This window comes from Sebastes fasciatus, chromosome 10 (assembly GCF_043250625.1).
Source record: "Sebastes fasciatus isolate fSebFas1 chromosome 10, fSebFas1.pri, whole genome shotgun sequence".
Classification (NCBI taxonomy): Eukaryota; Metazoa; Chordata; class Actinopteri; order Perciformes; family Sebastidae; genus Sebastes; species Sebastes fasciatus.
Genome location: NC_133804.1, coordinates 2,618,103 through 2,639,552, shown reverse-complemented (window position 1 = coordinate 2,639,552; position 21,450 = coordinate 2,618,103). Strand labels below are relative to the sequence as shown.

Genomic DNA, 21,450 nt, shown 5'->3' with positions numbered 1-21,450 from the left:
ATTTTTTTTTAAAAGTGATTTTTACGGCTAATGACTTTATTATTTGGATTCAGTTTGCTAACACATTTGTCAGAACAATAAGGTGATAGTAGATCAATGTTGTGTTTACAGCTTGTTTTGTTGCTAAAGGATGACAAAAAAACATTGAATGCTGCTTTGAAGCACACATAGATTTTTTTTCTTTGCTCTGTGTGTCCTCACCTCTTCAAAGTTCACTAACAAACTTCCAACTTTGTGATGTAGGCTCGAGGCATTCAGTGTATGAATGGACACCTTTTTTATCACAGAAGTAAAAAGATGAACTGAGTTGGCATCACCAATGTCAGTGACTGAATCGGTAGCTTTTAGCAGCAGAGCTCCGCTCACTGTTGACTGAAAGCAGTGCTGTCAGCTCAGCTGTGATACACACTATGTTCCTTTCTGTTCAAAAGCTTATTGAAAGACCACAACAGTCCCAGACACAGTCATGATGAGATTCCTCTTTTTGAGATTGTTGCAGAGATTTAAAAGGAACAGTGTGTAGCATTTAGGGGGATATATTGGCAGAATTGGAATATAGTATTAATAAGTGTATAATCAATCACGTGAAAAGAAGAATCGCTGTATTTTCATTACCTTAGAATGAGCCGTTTATATCTACATACGGAGCGGGCAAAGTGTAAAGAAACAAGGAGATGAAACTGGTGTTTTTTTGCAGCTGCTGCCGCCATTTTGGACTGAAAACACTTATTCTATTCATAAGATTTCATTGTTATACACAGGCCTTTCGGTAGAATATGACAATAGAATAGAAATCGTTTTCTTTTACTTTCGTACGGCACTTTTTAGGCGGATGTTTTACTGACATCCGGTAGTCGCTTTCAGTCCAAAATGGTGGAAGCGTAGCTGTGCTGCTGGGCGCTGATGGAACAATTGACTTTCACTTCTTGGCAATATACGTTCTTTTGAGCGGGCGGCTTGTGTTTGTACAGAAAACCAGAACGGACAAACCAAACACTAGCTCTAGATACGCCATTTGCGCTTTCGCATCAGCCACCGTAGTTCTCCTACACGCTTGGCACACAGGAGAAGTTTCAGTTGGTTGCAATCTGGCACCTCGCCGCTAGATGATGCCGAATCCTACACACTGTACCTTTAAACAAAGAAACAGTGCTCATGCGGGCTTAATTTTAGTACTGAACAAAACTGTTGAACCAGCAACAGACTGAACTTTAAGTTTAAGAGACTGAACTGAAGACAGTCAGGCTGTATTAAACAGCGATGTATACTGTATGAACCAACTACATAGTCAGTGACTATTAACCTTTGAATTGAACTAAACAAAACCGTCTGAATGAGTAAAGTCATATGTAATTTCCACCTCTTGGAGCCTATAGGCTACTTTTGAAAAGTTCACTAAGCGGGCTAACTAGCCAGCAGACTATTCCAGCGCCTCCTGGCCTGAAGCCTTGAAGCTAACAGGGTCACATTTGGGAGCCTGAACACAATATGACAGCCTAAGCAAAGCACAAGGTATCCTAAGTTAGCACAAGTTATCAAAGCTTGATTTCATGCACTGTGTGTGTGATTGAATTAGGGTGTGCTCTCACCCTGCAGTGACCCAAGGTAATGGGTTGATGCATCCATGTTGCACGCATGCACTCTCACAGACACACATACACACCTACGGTACAAACACCGTACACATGCACTTATTGTAACTGACAGAGCAGAAAGAGCTGCCCTCAGCCACCATGACCTGAGTCTTACTAGAGAGAAAACATGTAGGGAGGGAGGGAGGCCGACTGAAAGAGCTGACAAGAGGGAGGAGGGATTGAGAGAAGATGACAGGAGAACAGACAGGGACTAGAAAGACACGGGTCCTCTGATGCCATTCAAAGGGTTCTGAAGGTTTGAGTTGGGACTCGCTAAAAACTTGGTATTTCACCCGGATGGGCGTGGATTTACAGGACGTCTCAGTGCATGCTTCGGTGAGCTTCGTGACCGTCTCCTAGCCTTCAGCTAGTTCTCCGAGTGCACATTCATGAGTTACCTTGAAATTTACTAGGAATGCACCGATACTGAATCGGATATCGGGCCGATACTGACTCAAATAGCTGGATCGGACATCGGTGACAATGGGGCCGATCTATTAAATACAAATGTATGTTTATATACTATATACATTATAGATGTAGACGTTTTGACCAATTCTTTTGCTGAATTAAAAAGGTTTACACCTGAATCGTAATTCCTGTTAATTTTGAGATTTTCAAATTTTCAAATTGAAGATTTTTTTTGCCAAGATGCTGGTTTTTGATTTCTTATTTTAACAATAAATAACAATTCACTTAATTTATATCTTTGTATTTATTTGCTACAATTGTTTCACAAAGTAAGGAAAGTGATGTTTAAGTCAAGCCTGATGTTGCCTTACATATAAAAGAATGATCCCAGTCACTTCCACACAGTGAGGCATACAGCTTATTAATTGAAAACTGGTATCGCTACTCGGTATCGGCCGATAGCGAAAGCCCCGGTATCGCTATCGGTATCGGGACTGAAAAAGTTGGATCGGTGCATCCCTAAAATGTACTGTTTAACGTTAGCAAACTGTTAACAAGCTAACTTTAACAGGTTTCTTTTGTGAACAAGCCTCACAGACAGAGCACTTGGTAACGTTACATTTGCCCCATGGAGCTATGAAGTCTGTTGTTAACATTAAATTGGTTAACCCTAACATTAAATCATATCAACAAATTGAAACTGAATGGCTCGGTGAGTGTATGAGAGTTGAGTTTTGCGTGTGTGAGAAGTGTGTCAAGTAAAATCACAGTGTGATCAACCAGTAACATTCATCTCTGCCCTGTCTTTCAACGTTTTATAGATCTATTCCTTCATCTTTATCTTATTTACCTCATGTAGAAGCAGAACACTGAGATTTGTTCTGTGTAGTGAGGACTGATTTGGGATGAGGAAAGAAGATTCAGCCCCGAACTAACCTTCAACCTCATTTACATATTGTCACTTCACGCATCTTGGACTGATCGTATTTGATTTTTTTTTTTTTTGATTTTGGGTCGTATAGTTACTGCTTAATTAAAAAACCAAGTGCTAATGCATTCAAGAAGAACTGATCAATCTGATTGCTCAAACCACCTCAAGAGGGGGTTTAAGATGCATTCTAACCAGATGTTGAAAAGGTGTAAATGCATCAGTCTCTCTGAAGTGCGTACATAATCTTTACTCCTCCCGAGTGTAACTCTGTCAGTAAGCAGTCTGTACAAATAACTACTCACAGCTGAAGTTATAGTGAAATTACACTGAAATTAGCGGTGTTTTTTGGCAGTTACCAAACAGATTGTTGTGCATTACCACAGCCCTCTTGACTGGAATGGGGCTTAAACTGGACATGAAGCAGTCGACCAAGTTAAGCTGATTTCCACTCTTATCAACAATTATATAACAAACGTGGCAAATGTCAGCAATTAAAAGAAAAAAGAAGCTCCGTTTTAACTTTTGTGGCAAGAGTGTTGCTATGTGGCAGTACTCTAACCTGTGACATCACCAGGTTGTTTGGCTCAGCTGAATAACACAGATATGACAGTAGACACAGGTCAGAAGAAAACAAAAGAGGGAACACTATTGTATTGGTCCTGGATGTAAAGATGAGTTTTACAATGTTAAAACCAAGAACACATCAGTCCCTTTCATAAACTGACGCTATAACAGAGATCAGTAACGTTACTGCAGCGCTGGCTAGTGGCACTGAAAGAGTCCTCCGACAGGCACCGAGTCCAGCTGACTGTCTCTCTGTCTCCCGTCCTCTCCCCTCTCTCATCACCTGTCTCTCCTCCTCTGCTGTCTCATTCAGACCGTTCAAAGACAGGAACGCTAAGAAAACTAGAAGTGCTCTCGGAGAGCGCAGACCTCCGCCAAGGGAGGATCCATGTACGTCGCTCCCCCCAGATCAGCTGTACGTTGCGGAGCAGCAGCATAGCGGAGCAGCATAGTCCGTAGCAGCATAGCGGAGCATCGTAAAATGACTTCAGCGGAAAATGTCAGAAACAAAATAAAACCTAAAGCGTCGTCGTCACTCTTTGCAACAGTCACTAAGTGTGCCTTGGTCGAAGTAAACTGTAATGTCACCGTGTTTTATGAGGAAAAAATTTCGAATCAACAGTCCACCCCCTCCACCTCCCCCAGCTGTCTCTCTGTCCTGGGCGTCATGAACGCGTCATCAGTTACACTGCGCATGTCCTAAAGCCTGTGGTGTTAATGCACAGGCTCAGCAGAGTTATTATAAAAAATTCCCGAAGCCAGATCATGATCCGGATCGCCACCAAAATCGAATGGATTGTTCACAGGCCCAAAGCACTACTTTATTCTGAAGCCCACGTTATAGCGTTTGTTGACATGCAACTTGCTGTTAGCTTCCGCTAGCTAACTACCGGCTCAACATTAGCATACCAACACCATTGTCACAAAATAAAACTTTTTTTCCTCATATGTCACCAAAACAATCACTAGAGACATGAATGGCATAATGGTGCCCGTGTTCTCCTGCGTATCTCCCTCTTGAAACCTCGGTTATAACGTTACTCTCAAGCCGACACACACACGGACACCCCCAAAACAGAGACAACTGGCCGCCGTTTATCTTCAATACCATTTATGTAGTGTCTTTAAGTTTTTGCTGCCATTTTTCCCATATTAACTGCTGAAAAGGCGTCACACAGCAAGCATCTGGTAGCATATTAAAAAGTATCATAGCCATCACATACCAACGTAAGGCACAATCATTTATTTTTGGAACAATATCTTACTTTTTTAACCCAAAATGTTGACCGTCTGACCATCCGCAACTGGATGTGAACCAACCTCGTTACATACTGTACAGTATGCAATGGCATCACTCCGACATGGCGGCTCGCTAGCTAGATAGGTAGGTAGAAATTATGAAAATAAATTTGTCATATCTGTTGTTTTAACAACTTTTTAAAACCAGATTCTATGCAAGGTGGTTTTTCTAATATATTTGGGCACTAAAAAGTGGAAAAACATGCATGTTTCATGTCATGTTTCAAAATCTAGTCCGTGACGGGAGACTTTGGCCAATCACAGGTCATTTCAGAGCGAGAGCGTTCCTATTGGCTGTGCTCCGGCTGGTGGGCGGTGCGTGGTATTTCTTCAACTGATCTCAACATGGCTGCCGGGTCACAAACGTTCTCATTTTGCAGCTAAACAGTAAACTACAGGATGTTTCTGGAAACATTTGAGGAGAGAAATAGGCATTACAGTAACAGAATATTGATTCATATTTCATCAACGATGCCCAGTTTGATGACTTTGCAAGTGATTGACAGCTGCTCAGAGACGGCAGGCTCCAGCTCGGCTCTGATTGGTTGTTTTCCTCCGGTCTGTGGAATCTTGCAGATGTCGTTAGGAGCACCGGAGGACACAGAGGCACATGATATTTTTTTCAGATTATCTGTCTCATGCACTACTGCCAGGATATAGCGACCTTTTTATAAAAATAACCTTTTAAATCATATTTGCTCCAATCTTCCCTACTGCTGCTTTAAAGGTCCCATATCGTGCTCATTTTCAGGTTCTTACTTGTATTTTGTGTTTCTACTAGAACATGTTTACATGCTGTAATGTTAAAAAAAAATGTCCTTGTACTGTCTGCCTGAATATACCTGTATTCACCCTGAATTGCAGATCTTCAAATTTCCATTTTTCACCCGCGCAGGTGTTTTGGTCATTCTGGCTGATTAGACCTGTGCTCAGGTGGAGGTTGGGTGAGGCTACAGTATGTTGGGATTACGTGAGGTCGCCAACCTTCATGATAATAAAGACAGATGTGAGAGTTGTTCCGCCCAGACAGGAGCAACAAAACTAACGGGAGAATGAGGGAGATATTGTTCAAGCTCAGTGTAAATATGCTCACACAATAACTGAGAACACCTGTGTGGGTGTAGCACGGATGTGTAGGAAAGACTTCTTCCCTGTGTTGGTTTAAAAGCTACGGCGGAATATTAGGGCCACATTGAAGGAAAAAAAAGAAATCTGAGATTTCATAATATTACGAGAATAAAGTCATAAGTTAACGAGAAAAAAAGTCATAATATTATTAGAATAAAGCCATAAATTTACCAGAAAAAAAGTTGTATTATGAGAATAAAGTCATAAATTTACGAGAAAAAAAGTCGTATTATGAGAATAAAGTCATAGTTTTACGAGAAAAAAAGTTGTATTATGAGACAAAAAGTCAAATTTACGAGAAAAAAAGTCGTATTATGAGAATAAAGTCATTAGTTTACGAGAAAAAAAGTCGTAATATTATGAGAATAATGTAATTAGTTTACGAGCAAAAAAGTCGTAATATTATGAGAATAATGTCATAAGTTTACGAGAAAAAAAAGTCGTAATATGAGAGAAAAGTCATAAGTTTACGAGAAAAAAGTTGTATTATCATAAGAATAAAGTCATAATATTATAAAGTAGTAATTGTACGTGTTATTTTAGAGGGGAAATAGTGTGAAAATGAGGAACGTGGAGCTTTTTGTGAAGTCATACTTTAGTAAAGGTTTCACAAATAACAAAATACTTCATCTTTTGGCAAATCAACACCACATTATCATCAGTATCAGGACCTTGAAAAGATTGTACAAGAAACTGCGTTTATTCCAAAGAAAGAACCACACGGACTTGATGGGGAAATTGCCTCTTTTGTGGAGGAGGAAATTCCTTTTTTTCTCGTAAAGTTCTGACTTTATTCTCGTAATATTACGACTTTTTTTCTGGTAAAGTAATGATTATATTCTTCTAATATTACAACTTCTTTTCTTCAAATAGTATGACTTGATTTTTCCCCCCCTCAATGTGGCCATAATACTCAGTCGTAAAAAACTGACTAGATTTTGAGAATGTAATTTAGAATGTTGACTAGAGTTTGGAGAGAAGTTGAGGTTTTACCAGTCACCTCAATAGTGTAGGGAGGGTTTTTCTTCTAGTTGCCTTAGAAGAAACTGCATCTTAAGGCATTTCAGCATCTCATGGTTCCCATAAAAGATGAGACAGATGGTCCGTTGGGAGACTAACTTTAAGGCTATTTTTATTTCATTATCATTAATGTTGTTTCTTGACAAATTGCTTTGGCAACAGATGCTAAATGCACTGCTAATGGAGCCATTATTACTTGACGCTTTGGCAATGTTGTCTTTGTTACACTCATACCAATAAAATATATAGAATTGAATTGAAAATTGAGAGAAGAAGACTGTGGAATTCAACAAGGTGGTTTCTGTGTCACTGTGTTTGGATGTGAAGAGAGACAAAGAGCACGGGAGAAAAGTTATGTCAAAATTTGATGGAAACTTCTTTCAGCATATTCCTCCCCACACATGCAGACACCTCGACCATTACCGTTGACTATCGTTTCACGCCTAATAAGTAAAAAGCATAATTAAAATTCAACGTTCAAATTCTGCACCCATTTTCCTGTGCACTGATATCGGGAGACGGTGGCAGCTAAGTGACTCATTACTAATGGAAAATATGTGAGAAAGATAGATGAAGGGGGGAGTGGTGATAGTGACGGGGGAGGACGGAGGGAGGAAGAGAGGAACACGGAGGAAGGAGAGAGGGATGGATGGATGGAGGCAAGAGGGAGATGGAGAGAGGAGCAGAGGTTTCTAAATGTGTCTCATTACTAATGGAAGCAATCTGAGTTCACTTCACTGCAGAACAAATATTTGGTAATTAGTTAAATTTCACTATTTTTCTTCCCCCCTCGGACCGCCATTCCTTCCCCCCCTCCCTCCCTCCCTATCCCCCGCTCTGTGGCTGTCCCACCTCTTTAATGGCTCTGTGTAGAAGTAAAGGTGGTGTAGCTCAGAGTAGAGTTGGAGAGACGTCTACTGGCCAAATGTGGTAACTTCAGACAGATTATATACTGTAAAAAGATAGGGATGCATTGTGGGAGATTATTTAATAGAAAAAAGAGGACAATATTCACCCATTTCATCTATATTTAGGAGGAATATATATATATATATATATATATATATATATATATATATATACTGTATATACACACACAAAAAAACTAAAATCGTACTTGATGATATAGGCACAGTATTAGAAGATACTATTCTCTCTCTATCTATCTCTCTCTCTCTCTCTCTCTCTCTCTCTCTCTCACTCTCTCTCTATCTATCTATCCCCCCAGCCGGTCTCTGCAGATGGCCGCCCGCCCTGCGCCCGATTCTGCTCCAGGTTTCTTCCCAGTAATCGGGGAGTTTTTCCTGGCCACAGTGCGCTTGGTGGATCCTGTTGGGTCTCTAAACTATGGTGTACGGTCATAGACCTGCTCTATATATAAAGCGTCTTGAGATAACTTCTGTTGTGATTTGACGCTATACAAAAATAAATTGATTTGATTTGATTTGATACTATTGAAAATTATTGACGCTCTGTTCTGCAATCCTTTAATGATATGGATTGTCATGGATTGCTACAACCGATGATAGTTTAAACCACGCGTGTCACCAGCATACAGTCCGGCCCTCTCCTCAGCACTCCGGGGGTGGGGAATGTGATGTTGAGACAGAAATTCAGAGTCTTCAGAACTTGAAGTGTTACCGAAAACAGGTGACAATTCAAAATATAAAAATATGATGGAATATAATGCAGTGAATGTTCAGAGAGTTTTGAACATGAGCAAAATTCTTGCTGAAACACATATGAACTGTTAAAGTCCAGGGGGTTTTACATTAATTGAAATTAAATGATGTAGACTATTATTGACGTGAATGCACATTTAAAGAGGTTACTTACTTCCCTAAACAAAAGAAACAAAAGAGAAGGGTAGAGTAAATCAGGCCTACATGTTTGTTGACTCAGCAGAGATAACATTAAAGCTGCAGTAGGCAGAATGTTTTTGGCATCATTGGGCAAAAACTCCATAATAACCTTTCAGCATATTGTAATTCAAGTGTTCTGAGAGAAAACTAGACTTCTGCTCCTCCTCATGGCTCTGTTTTCAGGCTTTAGAACATCTAGTCCGTGACGGGAGACTTTGGCCAATCACAGGTCACTTCAGAGAGAGAGTGTTCCTATTGGCTGTTCATTCAACGAAGGCAACTGTCAATCTCTGGCGAACTCCGATCAAACGGTAACATTTTTGCAGCAACATCAGTACGTAATAATCACATTGAAAACACAAGATGGCGGCAGCGCCTTGTTAACGTCCAATTTCATTAAAGATTCTCAAGATTTCATGCAATATTCTAACGATTCGTTCCCGTCAATATTCATTCCATATTCTCACTTTTCATTCAATATTCTCACTTTTCATAGGTTATTCTCACTTTCCTTTGATATTATCAGGTTTCATTCAATATTCCCACATTTCATTCCATATTCTCACGTTAAAGGTGCTAGGATATAGAAATACCCAAAAGGGCTTATTAAGACATTTGACAAAAAATCGAAATTACCTCTAAAATCTAAATAAATCAACGGAAAAAAAAAAAATTAGCACAACATACAGAATAAAATAGGAAACAAAATCTAGCCCGTGACAGGAGTTTGGCCAATCACAGGTCATTTCAGAGAGAGCGTTCCTATTGGCTGTTCATTCAACGAAGGCAGCTGTCAATCACTCTCGAACTCCGATCAAACTGTCAACTTCTTCAGCAACATCTGTACAATAAAGGATCTTAATAGTTCTTCAACCACTTCGGGTTTTTCTCAAATTAAAGGTAATCAGAGCATATCTATTGCCTCCACACGGCTATCAACATGGAGACGGCTGAGCCGGCTGCTCGCAGCTAACGTTGCTAACAGTGCAAACAACGACAACAGCGCTACAGAGCTAACAGTTTTAACCTTCGGGGAATGGCGTTAGCTGTAACCGCCGTATGAGCGCAGTGTAGAGCGGCGGCCATGAGCTAGCCAGTGGGAGAAGCTAACATGCACTAAAGTCATGCGCGGCCGACCTGGCTATGTCAACAAAGCAGAGAAGCTCGAATTACAACACACACAGAGTGAAAGCCACTTCATTCTCTGCTCAGGTAGACATTACTCCTCTATATCTTTACATAGCAAGCAGTTGTTTGCTACTATATTAATGCTATGGATATTGTATATAGAGAACCTATAATCATACTTGGTATTGCATAATATTACCCTTTTAATATTGTAGTTACTATAATCTGTACAATAGTATGTTATTAAAATTCAGCTCATGATTGTACGCCTTTATGATCACTACATCTCTGACTGATGCCTTCAGAGTGACGGTTGTATGAAATGTCAAAGGAACAGTCACACACATCAGATGGAGTGCTCACACTGACATGCAGGCAGTGTAGGTGCAGACTGAATATTGCTATTACACGCTTATCACTAAACTGCCAAGAGAACTAACATTCAAACTGTGGAGTCTGAGACAACTTATCACTGGAATTTACCCTGAGATATAACGCTGATTCTGGGATTTAGTCTCACAACTTTTGCGTCTTTTTGTACCTTTTGTATCTACACTTTTCAGAATTCATAAATTCTTCATACAGTTCATCTTTAAATTTTAAATTGCATGATAGCCTTGACTCTGTTTATCTGTCTGTATGTATGCATGTCTCCAGTAGCGCTGACACTTTTCATTTGACTGCTGTGATATCAAAGCTGGGGGAGGCAGGTAGATGGTAGATAAAAAGATGCTTTTATAAAACGGTCTCTATATCGTGACAGTAGTGCATGAGAAAGGTAATCTGAACAATTAAATCATGTGCCTCTGTGTTCTCCGGTGCTCCTAATGACATCTGCAAGATCTCACAAAGGAGGAGATGAGGAAAACAACCAATCAGAGCCGAGCTGAAGCCTGCCGTCTCTGAGCAGCTGTCAATCACTCGCAAACTCCGATCAAACGATCAAATTAGGCAGCGCTGATCAAATATGAATCAATATTCTGTTACTGTAATGCCTATTTCTTGCCTTAAATGTTTTAAGAAACATCTTGTAGTGTACTGTTTAGTGAAACAGCAGCCATGTTGAGACCAATTGAGGAAATACCAAGCACCGCCCACCAGCCAGATCAAACTTTCTCATTTTACAGCTAAACAGTACACTACAAGATGTTTCTGACAACATTTAATGCGTGAAATAGGTAATACAGTAACAGAATATTGATTCATATTTGATCAGTGCTACCTAGTTTGACCATTTGATCGGAATTTGCGAGTGATTGACAGCTGCCTCCGTTGAGTGAACAGCCAATAGGAACGCGCTCTCTCTGAAATGACCTGTGATTGGTCAAAGTCTCCCGTCACGGGCTAGATGTTCTAAAGCCTGAAAACAGCCATGAGGAGGAGCAGAAGTCTAGTTATCTCTCAGAACACTTGAATTACAATATGCTCAAAGGTTATTATGGAATTTCTGCCCAATGATGCCAAAACTATTCCTCCTACTGCCACTTTAAATCAGTAACTTGAATGTTGGAGAATTACACGCTGTATGTTGTCATTCATTAAATATAGATGATAGTGGGAGATAGTATTCTCCTCCCGTCGGATAATGACATGTGACAGTGCACCAGACCAACAGGTGGCGTTGCGTTCCCAGGTGGCAACAGAAACCTGCTGATTGCTGCTTTACAGCTGTGATGACACACTAGTACTGTAAGGTTGTAATAATGTTAGGGGCTAATTGTTTAGAAACAACTCACTTCTGCTGCATTGATAATCAGACGAGGTTGTGTGTACACTGTATGTCAAATTAAAAAAGCAATAAACCTTTTAAATTAAGTGGTTCCAGGAAAAGTCAGGGAAGAGATGAGTTGGCTTGTGTGCACGTATGCGTACGTGTGTGTGCGTGTGTGTGAGTGTGTGTGTGTGTGTGTGTGTGTGTGTGAGTGAGATAGTAATAGATCATATTTCCCATGGTGTCATTCACCAGCCATGTTCCATTAATCTCCCATACACTCATATTGCCTATGATAGCACTATCATTCATTCACACACAGACCGTGCATGTGTGTGTGTGTGTGTGTGTGTGTGTGTGTGTGTGTGTGTGTGTGTGTGTGCGTGTGTGTGTGTGCATGTGTGTGTGTGTGTGTGTGTGTGTGTGTGTGTGTGTGTGTGTGTCTAACATGCTGACGCGAGGTCATCTGTCTCTCTCAGTCAAGGCAACATACTTTGTGTCGAGGCTGACTTTATGTGTTTTGCCAACGAATGATCTGCAGCTACTGTAAAATACAGAAGTTAACACGTGGTTCCTCTGTTTGATCCAAGGACCTTTTTCTTACAACATAAGATCAGCACCAAACACCTGCATCAAAAGCATCATCACTAAATGTCAACATAGACCACAGAAACCCACGTGCATGCAAACTATAGAAACTTACAGTTATACCAGCCATGTCTGCAGCTGTCTCATACACTACAGCGAGACAGTTTCATGTTTCACATGAAAAGTTTAAGAAGCGGCTGTGTGCTGCTCATAATTGGATGTGGGATAATTTACCATATGCACATTTGCCAAACCTGCTGTGTGACTGGTTGGACTAATAACAAGACCAAATCCAAGTCTCCAGTTTTATATTAACGTTCTACCTGTTGAGGAATCGTCGAGGAAAAAGTGTCTGGCGGTGGCCATCAAGAGGGGCTGACGTAACTTGAACGCCGACCGGAGTGTCAAACAGACCCTGTTCCCCCAAGTCAAATCACATGTCTGATGCAACGTTACCCATTTCATAACAGGTGATAATAATAAACAAACGTCATACTAATACGTCATATGATAATGGTGTCTGGTGGTCGGACTCTGCAGGGGTCTAGTATAGTCAACAAGAATGTATAAACAATGCGTTGGTGACTGTGGTTTCTCCCCCTAAAAGGGCACCCACCCAGTGGTTTGTCTACAAGACACCTGTCTATATATTCCTTGCATTGCAACAGGAAATAAACGTGGAATGTTACGTTTACAACTGTGTCTATTGGACAGAACGAGGACAGGGGTGCAAAAAGCAGCTTAACAAACTCCCATCACTGAGCGCTCATTTTCTAAAATAAACTTGGTAAGTCCTTTCCCTGCTTTACTTACTGCAGAAACAGAGTAACATCTGTATTTCAAACGTCTTCTTTTTGCCACCGTTGAGTCCTGTACTCACTGGTGTTTCAGCTCTGGACCGGTCTGACAACAATATCTGTCTTTCTTTGTCTTTAGCAAATGTTACGACGCTGAATCTGCACAGAGCCATACTTATTTTTACCTCACCGTCAGTGACACTTTGAACAATAACTGATATACTGATTTCTTTTCTGCTCCTCCCTTTGCTGTATCTCCCTGACTGTAGATATGTATCGTCTGGAGTTGGCTGGTGGTCTGGGGGTCATCTTGTTGCTTCTGGGAGTCCTGACAGCACTTTATAAGTGTTACAACCTGGAGATCATGCTCTGCTACAGGAGACACTTTGGAAGTGATGAAACTGAAGATGGTAAGCCTGATTGTTTGCTCACTTTTACTTCAGGACAATCACACACACTGCAGTGTTCAGACAGGCATCTCACAGCAGAATCAGGGCTTATATCAACATACATATTGCACCAGGAAGAACTACAAACATGGACGACGACAGCAAGAGAATAGTGGAGCACATTAAAGAGGTTTCTGCAAACGTTCCATGTTGACAACTTATTGCTTAAATGCTGTGTATGCACACTCACACTCGATGAAGAGTTTGTGTGAGTGAAAAGAGTAATAGTATTTCTGAACTGTAAATATAACCAGTGATGTGATGCAAGTGAGTGATTTCCAAAAGATGTCTACCTGCCCTGTACTTGTGTTTGCTCACTCACTGCGTCTCTCTTCACAGATAATAAGGAGTATGATGCCTATCTGTCCTATACTAAAGTGGACCTGGACTTTCTGGGCAGGTCAGTTACCTCTACACATGTGTATGTATTAAACTATGCTTTGTTGTCATGCTAACAACACTTTCTCGTTCTCAAACTCACAATCGCAGCATAAAATAAGATTTTTCATCAATACAATCATTACAGTGAGATTGACAGATTTGGTGTATGTACAGTATATATGTACTGTATACAGTATATGTATATACATATTAGGGCTGGCAATGTTAATGCGATAATAACTTGTTAATGAAAAATTGTTTTACGCCCCTAATTTCTTTAATGCATTAACGAAAGAGCTAGAGTGAAGATACTGGTATCATATGAAACTAGAAAGAAAATCTATTGCTACCAACCGTGTCATACTAGCTTGTCGTGAAGGAGGCTAAATAACGCTATAAACTTGCTGATAGCTGTTGTTGCCTGTTGGGCTGCAGTTTGCCATGTTATGATTGGAGCATATTGTTTTATGCTAAATGCAGTACCTGTGAGTGTTTCTGGACAATATCTGTCATTGTTTTGTGTTGTTCATTGATTTCCAACAATAAACATATACATACATTTGCATAAAGCAGAATATGTGTCCACTCCCATGTTGATAAGAGTATTAAATACTTGACAAATCTCCCTTTAAGGTATGTTTTGAACAGATAAAAAATGTGTAATTAATTTGCAATTAATGAACAATCATCATCATCTCTCATTTTACATCAACAGTACACTACAAGATGAAAACATTTGAGGCGAGAAGTAGGCATTACAGTAAAAGAATATTAATTCATATTTCATCAACTTTGCCCAATTTGACCGTTTGATCGGAGTTTGAGAGAGATTGACAGTTGCCTTTGTTGAATGAACAGCCAATAGGAACGCTCTCTCTCAATTAAATGACCTGTGATTGGTCAAAGTCTCCCATCAAGGCTAGATGTTCTAAAGCCTGTAAACAGAGCCATGAGGAGGAGCAGAAGTCTAGTTTTCTTTTCTTTCTAGTTGAATTACAATATGCTGAAAGGTTATTATGGAGTTTTTGCCCAATGATGCCAAAAATATACTGCCTACTGCAGCTTTAACGACTTGGTTTTGAATGTGGAGCCATAATAGTTATTGTCTTCCCCAGCAGGGCGAGCAGCGACGAGGAAACATTTGCTTTGGAGATCCTGCCGGACGTTTTAGAGAAACATTATGGATTCAAGCTGTTTATACCAGACAGAGATCTAATACCCAGCAGTAGTAAGTATCCATCGATCTATCTGTCTATCTACCAACTCCCCCCCCCCCATCTACCCACACACACACAGATCCTGTCTCTCTCTCTATGGGCCGTTTTAGCCCCCAATACCCAGAATTCATCACTCTGTCAGAATAAATAAGAATGTATGCGGATCTTCATCATAACACACTTACAAACAGACACACACATGTCTGTGTGTGATCTCAGGTGTAAACCGCATGCACAACTCAAACCATACACACACACAGCACACACACAACGCTACACAGCATCGCTCTTTCTCAGACACAGTTTCCCACGCGTTCATGTTTTCACTTTCTTATGAAACTAACACAAGCAAAAGCAATCTGTGTCTCTCACTGCTCATGTCGTCTCACGTTCGCACCCACAAATTTCCACACATATACTGCACAGGATGCATAGAGTTCACACAATACACACACACACACACACACACACACACACACACCGTTTGTCATCATTTCTGAGGTTTTGTGTCACTCTCTGTCCAACTGGAGTGGGAAATATGACTGTTATTGCTCTAACCTGACACAGACACATACAGGTGCACACAGACACATAATTCCATTATTGACACACACAGAAAAGGGGAAAACACTTCCTGCCATACACATGTAGGCACACACCATGTACTTGTCTGTCTACCCACCCCCCTTCACTTAAAGGTCCCATATTGTAAAAGGTGAGATTCTCAGGTCTTTTACATTATAAAGCAGGTTTAAGTGCTATATAAATACTATTAAACTATCAAAATGCTCAATATACGGAGAAATACACACAGCCCGTATTCAGAAATTGTACGTTTGAAACAAGCCATTAGGATTTCTGTCCATTTGTGATGTCACAACTATACAATATTTAGACCAAATGTGCTCAATGTGGCCCTAATACTCTGTAGTACATTTGCACTTTGGCCCTCACTGCATTAGACTTACAGTATATACTATATATTTAAACTATAAGCTGTGTGTAAGCTGTATAAGCTATATAATGTTTTGCGGCTCCAGACAAATCTTTTCTTCTTTTTTTTTTTTGCCTAAAATGGCTCTTTTGATAGTAAAGGTCGCTGAGCCCTGACCCAGGAGATCGCTGTTTGTGTCCCGTGTGGAACCAGAAGTCAATATTGATTTATTTTCATTTATTGTCACGTAACTTCCGTACTTAAGTTACGCCACTTCCGGTGTTATTATTAGAGATGGCTCGAAACCGCTCTTTCATGTTCTTTCTTTTTCCCTCTATTAGACAATTAAGCTGTTAATAATACCTTTATGGATGAACTTTGCATACGTGACAAACGTTTGCTCACTTTACGTCATGTCGTTCAAAGTTTAGTTAAGCATTTCCATGATAGTTTAGACCAATTGATCAAATCGGTTTATACTTTTTTTTTCTTTCCACTATCGGATCCAGTGATTTTGGCCAGTATTGGACCGATACCAATACTGAGTATCGGATAGGTGCATCCCTAGTTATTTGAACCCGAACCACGATCTTTTCTTAAACCTTCTGTAAGTAGTTTTTCTCTCAGAATTTCTGCGATTAAGTTACGCCACTTCTGGTGTTATTTTAACCCAAACCACAATCTTTTCCTAAACCTTATTAGTAGTTAATAAGTAGTTCTTGTCATGGAACTTGGAAAATGTGCAATCATGGGATTAATTGCGATTAACTATGGACTATGATGTGATTAATCGCGATTAACTATGGACAATCATGTGATTAATCGCGATTAACTATGGACAATAATGTGATTAATCGCGATTAACTATGGACAATCATGTGATTAATCACGATTAACTATGGACAATCATGTGATTAATCGTGATTAACTATGGACAAACGTGATTAATTGCGATTAACTATGGACAATCACGTGATTAATCGCGATTAACTATGGACAATCATGTGATTAATTGCGATTAATTATGGACTATGATGTGATTAATCGCGATTAACTATGGACAATCACGTGATTAATCGCGATTAACTATGGACAATGATGTGATTAATCGTGATTAACTATGGACAATCATGTGATTAATTGCAATTAACTATGGACAATCATGTGATTAATCGCGATTAACTTTGGACAATCTTGTGATTAATCGCGATTAACTATGGACAATGATGTGATTAATCGCGATTAACTATGTACACACCTGTGATTAATCGCGATTAACTATGGACAATCATGTGATTAATCGCGATTAACTATGTACACACCTGTGATTAATCGCGATTAACTATGGTCAATCATGTGATTAATTGCGATTAACTATGGACTATGATGTGATTAATCGCGATTAACTATGGACAATCACGTGATTAATCGCGATTAACTATGGACAATGATGTGATTAATCGTGATTAACTATGGACAATCATGTGATTAATTGCGATTAACTATGTACACACATGTGATTAATCGCGATTAACTATGGACAATCATGTGATTAATCGCGATTAACTTTGGACAATCTTGTGATTAATCGCGATTAACTATGGACAATGATGTGATTAATCGCGATTAACTATGTACACACCTGTGATTAATCGCGATTAACTATGGACAATCATGTGATTAATCGCGATTAACTATGTACACACCTGTGATTAATCGCGATTAACTATGGTCAATCATGTGATTAATTGCGATTAACTATGGACTATGATGTGATTAATCGCGATTAACTATGGACAATCACGTGATTAATCGCGATTAACTATGGACAATGATGTGATTAATCGCGATTAACTATGGACAATCATGTGATTAATTGCGATTAACTATGTACACATGTGATTAATCGCGATTAACTATGGACAATCATGTGATTAATCGCGATTAACTTTGGACAATCTTGTGATTAATCGCGATTAACTATGTACACACCTGTGATTAATCGCGATTAACTATGGACAATCATGTGATTAATCGCGATTAACTATGGACAATCATGTGATTAATCGCGATTAACTATGTACACACCTGTGATTAATCGCGATTAACTATGGACAATCACGTGATTAATCGCGATTAACTATGGACAATGATGTGATTAATCGCGATTAACTATGTACACACATGTGATTAATCGCGATTAACTATGGACAATCGTGATTAATCGCGACTCACTATGGACAATCATGTGATTAATCGTGATTAAATAGTTTAATCGATTGACAGCCCTACTGTCTACCATTTGTGGTATTTTTTGTCCAGTTACAAATGGACGACAAAGGAGTTTGTGTTTTTACTTTGATATTTCCATTTCCAAATTTATTAGACAATGTGACTATGATGTACTTCGGGAGACTGATTATGCAACATACCTGCTCATTGCTTTAAAAACATCATAAAACACATTCAGTAGTCCCCGAGGCACCTGGTTATTTCAAATGAAGTATCAAACTAATGCATTAAAATAAAATATTGAGCCATTATACCCTGTGCATTAGCATTTTATTACCCACACTCCAGCATGTTCAAAAAACTTCCTAACAAAGAATGAAAATAAAATCACTTCATAATGTGGCTGGAAAGTAACAAACTGTGTTCTTTGCACTATTTAACATTTTCTCCGAAAATACATAAATAAATTTACTTAAATATGGTTCATAATGAATCGCCCTTAGCCAAAATTATGCCTCCTTCCAACACACACTCAAGGCGAAAACACGCGCAACACCACATCCTGAAAACAGATGAGAAAGTCCTCCAGAAACACGACTTCCTCTCTGTGCCCTGAAAACATCCTAAAAACAAATGTCCACCGTACATAACCGCACTTTCTCTAAGCTGCATGTGAACTAAAGGTTACGGAGTGTGAAAATTAATGAGTGAATCACAGAGACGGAGCGAGGTGCCTTTTCAGTGCTCACCAAAGCCATCGACAGAGCAACATGGCAATGCGACCTAAAATACACCATTCAATTATCCACTCCATTAGCCCTCCGAAATTAACGAGAGCGAGAAATAAACAACGGGAACAGAACGAGGTGGGGACGGGGTCGTTGGTTTGTGTTATTTTATTAATTGATTTACATAATCCTCAAAAATAGAAAGCGGGAAGAGGAAGTGAGGGGCGGGAGAGAGGAGGGGTTAACTGTGAGGAAAAGGGAGAGAGAGCTAAAGAGAGAGATGGAAAAGCAGAGAAGAGAAAGAAAGGGACTGAAATTTGGGATGTTCTGTACTATTTGTGCCCCTCAAATTGAGCGTGAAATTGCAATGTGTTGTCGGAAAGTCTCTGTCATTAATTTAGTTAGCAAGTGAAGAGACGGTAGAAGGAGAGAGACATACAAAGAGAGGCAATCTGTTTTTTGAAAGAACACATTTTCGGTAACTACAAATTTGAGAAATAATGAGCAATTTCAATGGTGCACGTTCCAAAAAGCATTGAGAACGTCACAAACAAATCATCTGAAATGAGACAGTTTGAGTAGATGACTTTACACTGGGCTCGGTGTGAAGCAACAGCACCACAGTGAGGATGAGAAGACACATCTCATCACCTGCCCATTTCTAGAAGTAAAAGCTGACGGTGGTGTATCAGCACAACTCTGATCCCCATTTAAGAGCTGATTCCACTGCGCTGTCAGAGTCAAAACTCTGGCACAAGCATTCCTGTCACTCTACTGTAAACTCCTGTCAGTCATTCCAGTCATTTATGAACAAAATGAGTGGAAGGATGCCGCCAGCAAAAAGAAGGCAGATACTATACAGGGAGGTTTTCCCTATATACTAATGTTCACTTACATTTATTTCTCTCTTATTATTTTCATGTTATTTTTGAGAAACAGATGCATGGCTTAAGGTATACTTCAACATTTTGCATGCTTTATCATATGGGAGGCTGTCAGCCTAGCTTAGCATAAAGACTGGAAACAGGGTTAAAAAGTTAGCCTGGCGCTCCTCAAAAGTACACCTACAAGCACCTCTAATGCGTACTACTTAACATGAATTACCATATATCCCTAGGCCTACCGCGGTGAAGGAATTTCAACAGCACGATATGTGGTATTATTGTGAGTTTTTTGTTTTTTTGCAAATGACTTTATTTACCCTGATTTTAGTGCTATATAAATACCTTTTATTGTTAGGCTATTATTAGGTATATTATTACTTTTTAATTGACAAAGATGACAGTTTTAAAACTAATGAAATACTTGTTAATTGTTAAATGCAGAAGAGAAGGGCAATGAGGCGCCGCTTTTTTTTCAGCTGAGACACTTTGGTTGTGTCTGGATGCGTCTGATACGGAATATCAAAATGTCGGCACAAGGTAGAGTACTTGTTCTGGATGAAGGGAAGGCTGAAGCATGTAGAGAGGATAAAACCTGTCAGTCTATGTGTATTCATTTTTCCTCCATTGTTGTTGTTATCCAGCACTTGTAACCTACATGTAGGATGTGACGGTTGGTCTTACCCAAATTTGAACATTTCTCAACTCTCTGTGACCAGAAAATAACACCGTATGTGCAGCGCTGAGCGAAGAATAGACGCTCAGCACCTCGTCACGCTGCTGCCGTTTGTAGTATAGTGTAAAAATGCGGCGCTCCCATGGCAAAGAATAAAAAAAAAGAAAAAAGTGTGAACATAGCGGCCGTGGCAGTTGGCTTGTCAATAATAATTCTACATGTTGGTATAAATATGCATAGTGACCGCCCTCTACTGGTTGAAACTCGGCTATTGCAATTTTATTTTGTTTTGCTAGGGGCTGATCTGGAGGCAGGTGACATATATGGAGGCAGCTTTCGTCACCAAACAACCAACCACCCCCAACCGACTGCAGACTGTGGAGAGAGTAGTGAAGACTAGCCGTTAGCATACACATAGCTAGCGCTGATGCTAATCGCTAGCATACACATATTCTAGCCTTGCATCTAAACTCAAATTCACAAATGTTTCTAAGAGTTTATACTGTATTGTGTAACTGTAAGTTTCTTAACAGCACTCTTACCTATCCATAACCATAACAATAGTCAGCAGGCATGATGGAAGCATGATGGAATTAGCAAGCTAGCGAGCTAACTAGCCAGCCGCTAAATTAGTCAAATATAAAACCTTAATGCTTCATCCACACCGTGTAGTGTCACAGTGTAGTGTCACCGTGTAGTGTCACAGTGTAGGAAAGCAGCCACTAGCAACAACATTGTCTTATTCATATACCAAACGTAGTAGCTTTACTGTAATGATGCCTATGGAAGCTGTATAGTGACCAGCTGTTGTTTGACAGGAAATAGTTACAGCACACAATACCGTTTATATCCACAAATTGCTTTTTGTTTTTTGTGCAT

The 21,450-nt window shown here is 39.7% G+C and overlaps 1 protein-coding gene across 5 annotated transcripts in view; it reads left to right on the top strand.

The window, feature by feature from the left end:
- The window catches only part of il1rapl2 (interleukin 1 receptor accessory protein-like 2), a 566,284-nt gene that overhangs the window by 534,231 nt on the left and 10,603 nt on the right, over positions 1 to 21,450 (top strand). For 3 of the 5 annotated variants that reach the window (XM_074647725.1, XM_074647726.1, XM_074647723.1), the window contains exons 10-12: positions 13,343 to 13,483; positions 13,862 to 13,922; positions 15,019 to 15,131. In XM_074647725.1, the coding sequence (XP_074503826.1) occupies positions 13,343 to 13,483; positions 13,862 to 13,922; positions 15,019 to 15,131 (315 nt within the window). The remainder of the gene's footprint in view (positions 1 to 13,342; positions 13,484 to 13,861; positions 13,923 to 15,018; positions 15,132 to 21,450) is intronic. The other 2 variants (XM_074647724.1, XM_074647727.1) reach the window with 1 other exon arrangement.